Raw genomic sequence first — 8,228 nt, forward strand, 5'->3', positions numbered from 1 at the left:
CTTTTTCCTACAAATCACTTATAGTAAGGAAGGGTGATACCACTCTGGTCCTTAATATAAATGATTTATAATATATTGTCTCATATTAAAAAACACATTAAATTAATAAATTTTTTAATTTTATCCGAAGATGAGTGTTTCTTAACCTTCCCAAGAATTCTTTTTCAGTTTTTCCAGCATTAAATTGTACTTAAATTTTTAGAAGAGATTAGAATAAGTAAAAAGGATATTATCAAAAAAAAATAAGTAAAAAGGATGCAGAGATTTTGAAAAATAATCGCTTTATTAATAATTACCATTATTTCAATGATATGAATTAACAAGGCCGTTGCCTTCCACGTCATTTCTCTGCTTGTTTGGTCTCTCACCATTGGAACCCGAAATCAAAGTCGCCAGCTTCAAGCTATGAACGATGAAGACAAATCAAGCTCCTACTTCATCGGAAATCACACTGAACATGACCATATCTCTGGATTTTCCTTTCATGAATAAGAATTTCCTGAGAATTCCTTCCCTTCGAAATCCAGCCTTCTCCAGAACTCTCTGAGACGCCACATTCTCAACATCCACCACAGCTTCAAGCCTCTCCAGATCTGGCAAATCTGCGAACGCCATTTCCACCACCTGCTTCACCACCTTCGTCGCGATCCCTTTCCCCCAATACTTGAACCCTAAGACGTACCCGAGTTCTGCGGATTTCGCCCTGCCTTCGTCGTTCCCTTCGAAGGATCGAACCGAAATAAAGCCAATCACGCGATCACCGAGGCAAATCGCCTGGAACAATGAGCAGCTTTTGGCGTTGTTTTGGATGTAATCGGCGGCGGCGTCTTTGCTTGTGGAGGATTCCCAAGTGCAGAATTTGGCGACTCTTTCGTCGGTGGCCCAGACCATGAAATCGTCGGCGTCGGAAAGCGAGAGGGGTCGGAGAGAGATATGAGCCAAATCGAAAGCGTCTTGTTCCATGATCAATTGTGGTTTGAATGAGAGGGATTTTCGCTGGGGACGTATTTATTGTGGGGAATAATGAAGAACTTGCCATGGAGGATTTGAGTGAAGATCAAGAAAAAGGAAGAAGTCGACGGGAGATGATGGAAGACAAAAGAAATTGAGATACTGAATGGCTTTCAGTCGCCTTACTGGATGACTTAAACAAGCACTCAAGAGTCAAAATATAAGTATTTTTAAAGATTTTAACACATAGTTTAAGAAATGATTAAAATAATGACCATGCTATGTTAAATTTGTCCTTAATTTAATATATTAAAATATTTTATATTACTTGTAATTAACTGGAGCGTGTAATAAAAATATGTTAACAAGTTAGGGTCCCGTAAACTAAATGACACGAAGCACCTCTCTTAAAACCTTCTTAAACCTATGGCTATACTTATTGAGAAAATGGCAACAACAAAAAATCGTGGAAATAAAAAAATTGTATAAAGGGGCTGGTTTACAAAAATTGTTGTCAAGACCTATTGGTGTCAAAACACAAACTAATATTGTCATGGGTTCTTATTTATTTTTTCCGTTCTTAATATAGGATCCAATTGTTGAGTTAGTTTTGATCCTAAGTATAACATCCATTTCTCATATTTATCAAATTTTTTTAAATTACTCCAATAGATATTCTCTCAACCATAATCAAGTAGAAGAGGAAGAGCGGGTATTAAGAAAAATAATTATGATATTTTAGGAAAAACGTGTCACATTTATTATAATTAACTAACTTACGTAACTTCTTTAATCTAATTAAATTAGTTAAATAGATTTTATATTAATAATCGGAGGAGTACAAGTTTTCTATTTTGACGGTCTTTCTTTTTTTAATCATTTTTTCATAATTATTTCAGGAGTCTGCGAAGGCCAAGAGAGTATGATGAGGGTGTGGATTATAGCAAAAACATATTACTACCTTTAGTCTTGAAAATAAGAAGTGGGCAGGTGATTGACTTTTATCCTAAATATAATCCACTTTATCTCGTATTATAATTTCTTCTCTAAATTCAAAATATTCCTATTAAAAGAGAGCGCCCATTAGAAGTTAGTTATAATACACATAATTAAAAAAAATGTATTTTAATAAAACCAATACATATATGTTATAAATAAATAACTTAATTAATTTTTTTAATATAAACAAATTAATTAGGTAATAACTCATATACTACCTTCGATCTTAAATATAAGATACAGTTTGTACAATAAATCTTTTATTTAAGATCGAAAGTAGTATTAAGGATAAAAATAAAATAAAAAATTGATCGGAAGTCCCTCATTAAAACTTAAAACATTAACTATACAAATGAACTTAGAATCTGTTTAATAACTCAAGTTTAAACTTATCTTTAATAAGGATGTAACTCTTATATAGAATCGTGTACAACCTACCAACAAGAGTTGGTCTAATTAGTAAGGAGTTGGCTCATAACCCATAAGATTGTGAGTTCGAATCTCGTTACTGATGTGAGGACCTTATTAATGAGCGATCTGTAAGTATCTCTGTAAGCGCTCTCTAAACTTAGAGGTATGCCTTGGCTTTGGTTAGTTCTCGGAACTCAACTCACCTAAACTTTTTATGTAAAAAAAAAAAATTGTGTACAACCTATCTTTAAAATTATACGCAAAATGGAAGATATTTACACATATTTAAAAATATGTTACATACAACTAAAAAAAATCACATCGACTAAAGATAAATTGTATCCACTCAGAACTTGGGTCTATAAAAAGAGAAGTAATTGATAACTTAATGTATTATATAGCTTTTTATATTTTTTTACACTATTTTTTGTCCTAAATATAATTTTTATTAATTGTAATGGGTCTTTACCAAGAGATAATTCCAATATATTATCTTTTATTCTTAATATAAGAGTAAAGCTAATATTTCGCTATTTTTTTTCTTAATTACTACTATCTCCAGTCATTAATATAAGAGCTAGTTAACTAATTTGAGTGAATTAATAAAACTAGTTAAGCTAATTATTTGTAATAAACATGTATTGTCTTTCCTAAGATATCCTTACTAATCAAGTATATTGAGTAGAACTACCATTATTATAATGACTACCTAAAAAATAATAAATATGAAAGACAAAATAAATTTTAGTCTTACACTTAAGACAAAAATAAAAATTAAATAAAATTTTACTTTAAGAACCCGCCAGTATATGACAAAAATTTCTTAAGGTGGGGTTTTTCGATTTGAGGTAATAATTAGCATTGACGCTACTCAATACTCATGCAATGTACGGGTAGGCTTTCAAAAATTCTACGCATGATTGTTGAATTGTTATCTCTTCGATTTCAGACATTGCCTATACAACGGACACGTGAGATAGCAACGTATAGCTAATCATCATATGTAAACATAAGTTTAGGTAGGCACAGACCAACCGCTCGTCCCATTGCATAATTGAAAAGATGTGTGTACAATGAAATACTCTCCCGGTTCTAAATATAAGATTATTTTTATAGTGTAATTTATACTATAAAAAAGATTTTATATTTAGGATCAGAGAAGTAGTTAAATATGGGGATTAGGTAATTTTGTACTATATAATTAGAAATGGAGAGATTATATTATTTGATGTACATCAATAATAATTTTGTAATAGCCCCGAAAATTTTTGTTAAAAATACAAGTGTTACGGTGTTAATATAATTTTTGGATTCCAAAATTTGGGATTATATTGATTTTAGTCTTTCAAATTTTAAACATATGATTTTAGTTTCTAAAATTTAGTCCATCTTAAAATGTCAGTCCCTGAAGATGTAGCAATATTAAAGTCTACCGAAGTGCCATAAACGATATTAAAGTGGTAAAGTAAACTCATTAGATGTCATCTATTTGGATCATATTTGAATAAGAGAGAGGTAAAAAAAAAAAACAGGTCCTCAAAATCATAAAAAATATTTTATGTCGTTTTATTTTTTTAAAATCCATAAAAAGATTTAAAACCGCAACATTTTAATTTGCTACTAATTTTATGTGGAATTTAATAATAAAAAGAAATGAAAAATCCAGAAAATCAGGACATTTTCATAGATATTAAAGAACATTAGAGAACCATATATTCCTCCAATATTTAATATAGAACCCGATTCTTGAGTTAGTTTTAATCTTAAATATAAGACCTATTTATCATATTTATTAATTTTTTCTAAATTACCTCTATGGATATTCCCTTAACTATAATCAAGTAGAAGAGGGAGAGATGTATTAAGAAAGATGATTATGGTGTTCTAGGAAAAATGTGTCACTTTTCTTATAATTAACTAACTTACTTAACTTTCTTAATCTAATCAAATTAATTAAATGAGTCTTATATTAAGGATCGGAGGAATATTAGAAACCCTTAACCTTAACCTTACATATGTCAACAAAATAAAAAATTGCCTCCTTCTGCGTCTCATTGGATCAATAATACTAATTTTGTAATTTTCTAATAGCTTCTTCCTCTTCTATAACAAGTTACCTTATTATAGTGCTAAATAGTGTAACTTATTTGAAGTTACATAATCCAAAGCGAGGATAAATATGTTTAAGGTTGAGAAGAGTAATGGAAACGAACAACAACACTTTAATATTTATATAATTGCTCCTTCGAAATAAATAATTAATAATTAAATTAATTAATACACTCTTGATAAAACGCTGCGTATAGACTCCAGAACGATAAGTTCATGTTTATTGCCTTGTACGACCTTTTTCTTCCCTCTTGTTTGGTTTTCGAAGTTGCAGAAAAGCGACTCTGCCCTCAGTTTCTCTGGAGTCCCCGAAACCAAAGTGCTTAGCTTCAAGCTAAGAACGATGAACATATATTGAAATTCAAGCTCCGATTTCATCCGAAAGCACGCTGAACATGACCATGTCTCTGGATTTTCCTTTCAGGAACAAGAATTTCCTGAGAATTCCTTCCCTCTGGAATCCAGCCTTCTCCAGAACTCTCTGAGATCCCACATTCTCAACATCCACGAGAGCTTCAAGCCTCACGAGATCTGGCAAATCAACGAACGCCATTTCCACCACCTGCTTCACTACCTTCGTGGCGATCCCTTTCCCCCAATACTTGGATCCCAAAATATACCCAATTTCCGCAGCTTTCGCCCTCGCTTTGTCGTCCCCTGAGTAGGATTGGACAGAAACAGAGCCAATCGCTCGATCGCCGATGCAGATAGCTCGGCACCACAAGAACTTGGTGGTGATGTTTAGGATGAAATCGACGGCGGCGTGCTTGCTTGTGTAGGGTTCCCAGGAGCAGAATTTGGTGACTCGTTCATCGGTGGCCCAGACCATGACATCGTCTGCGTCGGAAAGCTGGAATGGTCGGAGAGAGATGTGAGCCAAATCGAGAGTGTCTTGTTCCATGATTGAATAATGAGAAGGTGTTCGTCGATGGGGTATTTATGATCAAGAACTGGGAACGGCGGATTCGATGGATTTGAGCGTCGAATGTTCAAATGAAATTCAAAGATTTTATGGCTGCCGGCCGCCAACGCTGACTTCAACAAAGAAATAATTAATATTCCCCCCGTAGTAATAATAAGTGCTCACTGCTGCATTTTTTGTGGGATAAATTGAGTTGGGTTTCAAAAACTCATTAGGGCCATACTATACTTCTAGGTTTAGAAAACACTTACAGAAGTACTTACAGATCGCTCACCAACAAGGTCTTCACATCGGCAACGGGATTTGAACTTACAACCTTACAGGTTATGAGTCGATTCTTTACCAACTGAACCTAGTCTTGTTGGTTGCTCAATACTGCATTTAACTCGTTCGCGGGGTAACAAATCAACAGATTTCAAGTGCACTGGCCCATTGCTGTAAGCCCGAGCCCACTCTCTTTCTTAACCCTTTTCTTAACTCAAGGTTGCACTTGATCTTAGTATACACTAAGCTCAGCACACTAAGCTCAACTTCCCAAGTCTTGAGATCAGTTTGGATTGACAGCAGAAAAAATAACTTATAATCAATCTAATTGTTAGAAAAGTTAAATTAAGTAAAATTTAGATTGGGTAATATGATTTATGTTTGGATTAACTTTTATGAAAATTAGTTTGTAAAGTAAAAAAATTATTTGAATTATGATTAGATAAGTAAGTTTAACTTATAGAATGACCAAAATGAGTATAAATTTTATTAAATATTTAAAAAATAATTAAAAATATGAATTTACAAGATATACTAACTTTAAATTATTATAATGAGAAGAAATCATATTTAATAAATAAAATATATTTGAATTAGAAATCATACTAATGTGAAAATTTTTGAGCCAAATAATATTATATAATTAATTGGATGATATACTCTCCATAATTTATGCAAACATAAAATTGAAAACAATATTAAACATTAAAAATATTATAAGAACTATGTTAAAAATTATTTTTACTTAAGAAAATATTAAAAAAATAACTAAAAATCGATTGGGAAACATAAGGAATATGTAAAGAAAAGCATAAGAACAATATATACATAAGGGCATAAATGTCTTTTAATTCCAAAAAGTTATTCTTTTTTTTTTGGCTACAAGAGAAAGGGCTAAGCCCAACTAAAAACCAAAACTAAACAAAAGGGGATTTAAATCCCGTACACTCTGCAGCCACAAGGCTGCTAAACCACCGTGGACAAGAACTCGAGAGACAAGAATTACTGAGACCTTCCTTTACAAGAACGTCTACCACTTGATTTCGTTCCTTGGGAATATGCTGAATCTCCACTTGCCAATGAAGTGTCAAAAGGTCATGTATTTGCAATAGCAGGATGCTGTATAGGGAGTTGTCCTCCTTCCTTCTTATTAATTGAACCAATTGTTAAGCATCAGTTTCCAACATCACTTTTCTAAATCCCATGTCCCACGCCAATTGTAATCTTTGTAGACAGCCCATTGTTCTGCCTCTCCAGCATCACAGGATCCTATAAAATGAGAGAACCTAGCTATCCAGACGCCACTATGGTCCCTTAAGACTCCTCCACATCTAGCTTTATGAGTAGTTGAAGAAGCTGCCCTATCAACATTCAACTTAATCCATCCTTCAGGAGGAGGTTGCCATACTAGCGAGGAGTTAGAATCATGATTAGATAATACCTCAGTAGCTTGCATGAAACTTTTCCAGTAGTGCATAATGATAGTAGTTAATTGTGGATTGAAGAGAGCTTCATTTCGCCATTTCCAAATCTTCCAAATGGTGACTCCCCAAACTAAGTCCCATAAACCATCCATGGTAGAACTCAGATCTCTATTGAGATTTAGTGCAAACCATTCTTGCAGAGAAGTCACAAAGAAGGAATGGTAGTATCGAGGGTTCAAAATCTGCTTCCATAGATCACTGGCAAATTGATAATCATGTAAAATGTAAAAAGTGTCTTCTGTTCTTCAGTTGCAAAAATCGCATATTGGAGAGATAGCAGACCACATACTCTTCCAAACTTTGGTTGGAAGTCTATTATGGAACGCAATCCATATGAACACTTTAATTCTTTCAATGCCTTTCCATTTCCAGATGGCTATGTAAACCTTCTTAAAGGTTGATTCTTCACCCTGTTCTAGCAAGTAATAAGCACTTTTAATAAAAAAAGATCCCATTTTTCATAGTTCCCCAAGCTCGGGAATCTTCTTCAGCTGCCAACATTGGAGGTAATTTAGCAATTAGACTCTACAAGATATTATCAGGAACTAACGTTGCTAATCTGGTAAAATCCCAAGTCCCACAGGCAACCTAATCTGCTACTTTGCTTTCTTCTTCCTCTGCAGAGAGAGGTGCAAGGCAGAAATCTTTAATAATATTATCACCTAGTAACCATTTATCGGTAAAGAAGTGAACATATTTCCCATTTCTCACATTCCATTTCGAGCCCATGTCAATAAGATGCTGTTGCTGAGAGATAAATCTCCAGATAGGTGAATCTCTATTTTTGGCCTCTAACAAATTATTCTCATTCCTTACCATGTATCTATGTAGGAGAACATTGGTCCACAAGCCTTGCTCACCAGAAATGAGTTTCCAGGCTAATTTAGCACCGAAGGCATCATTCAAGCTTGAGAGTCTCTTAAATCCCAAACCTCCTTGTAATTTTGGCCGAATGATTTGTTCCCAACCAATAGGGTGGAACCCATGGGTTTTATTAGAACTTCCCTATATAAAATTCCTTTGAAGTCTCTCAACTTCTAAGCAGATTGAGACAAGAATCTTAGCCACTTGCATTAGATAGAGAGGAA

At 33.5% G+C, this 8,228-nt stretch overlaps 2 protein-coding genes across 2 annotated transcripts; both read right to left on the bottom strand.

Moving 5' to 3' along the window:
• Positions 1-357: 357 nt before the first annotated feature.
• On the bottom strand, positions 358-1,006 carry LOC114720799 (uncharacterized N-acetyltransferase p20-like). Its single transcript, XM_028906503.1, has one exon. The coding sequence runs from the start codon at positions 961-963 to the stop codon at positions 424-426; it is 540 nt and encodes a 179-aa protein (XP_028762336.1). The 5' UTR covers positions 964-1,006; the 3' UTR covers positions 358-423.
• A 3,472-nt stretch (positions 1,007-4,478) lies between these two features.
• Positions 4,479-5,533, bottom strand: LOC114720845 (uncharacterized N-acetyltransferase p20-like). The gene has a single exon (XM_028906568.1). The coding sequence runs from the start codon at positions 5,369-5,371 to the stop codon at positions 4,832-4,834; it is 540 nt and encodes a 179-aa protein (XP_028762401.1). The 5' UTR covers positions 5,372-5,533; the 3' UTR covers positions 4,479-4,831.
• Between the last annotated feature and the right edge of the window lie 2,695 nt (positions 5,534-8,228).

This window comes from Neltuma alba, unplaced genomic scaffold, assembly GCF_004799145.2.
Source record: "Neltuma alba isolate B1F8T4 unplaced genomic scaffold, ASM479914v2 tig00012000_pilon, whole genome shotgun sequence".
In the NCBI taxonomy this organism is placed as follows: domain Eukaryota; kingdom Viridiplantae; phylum Streptophyta; class Magnoliopsida; order Fabales; family Fabaceae; genus Neltuma; species Neltuma alba.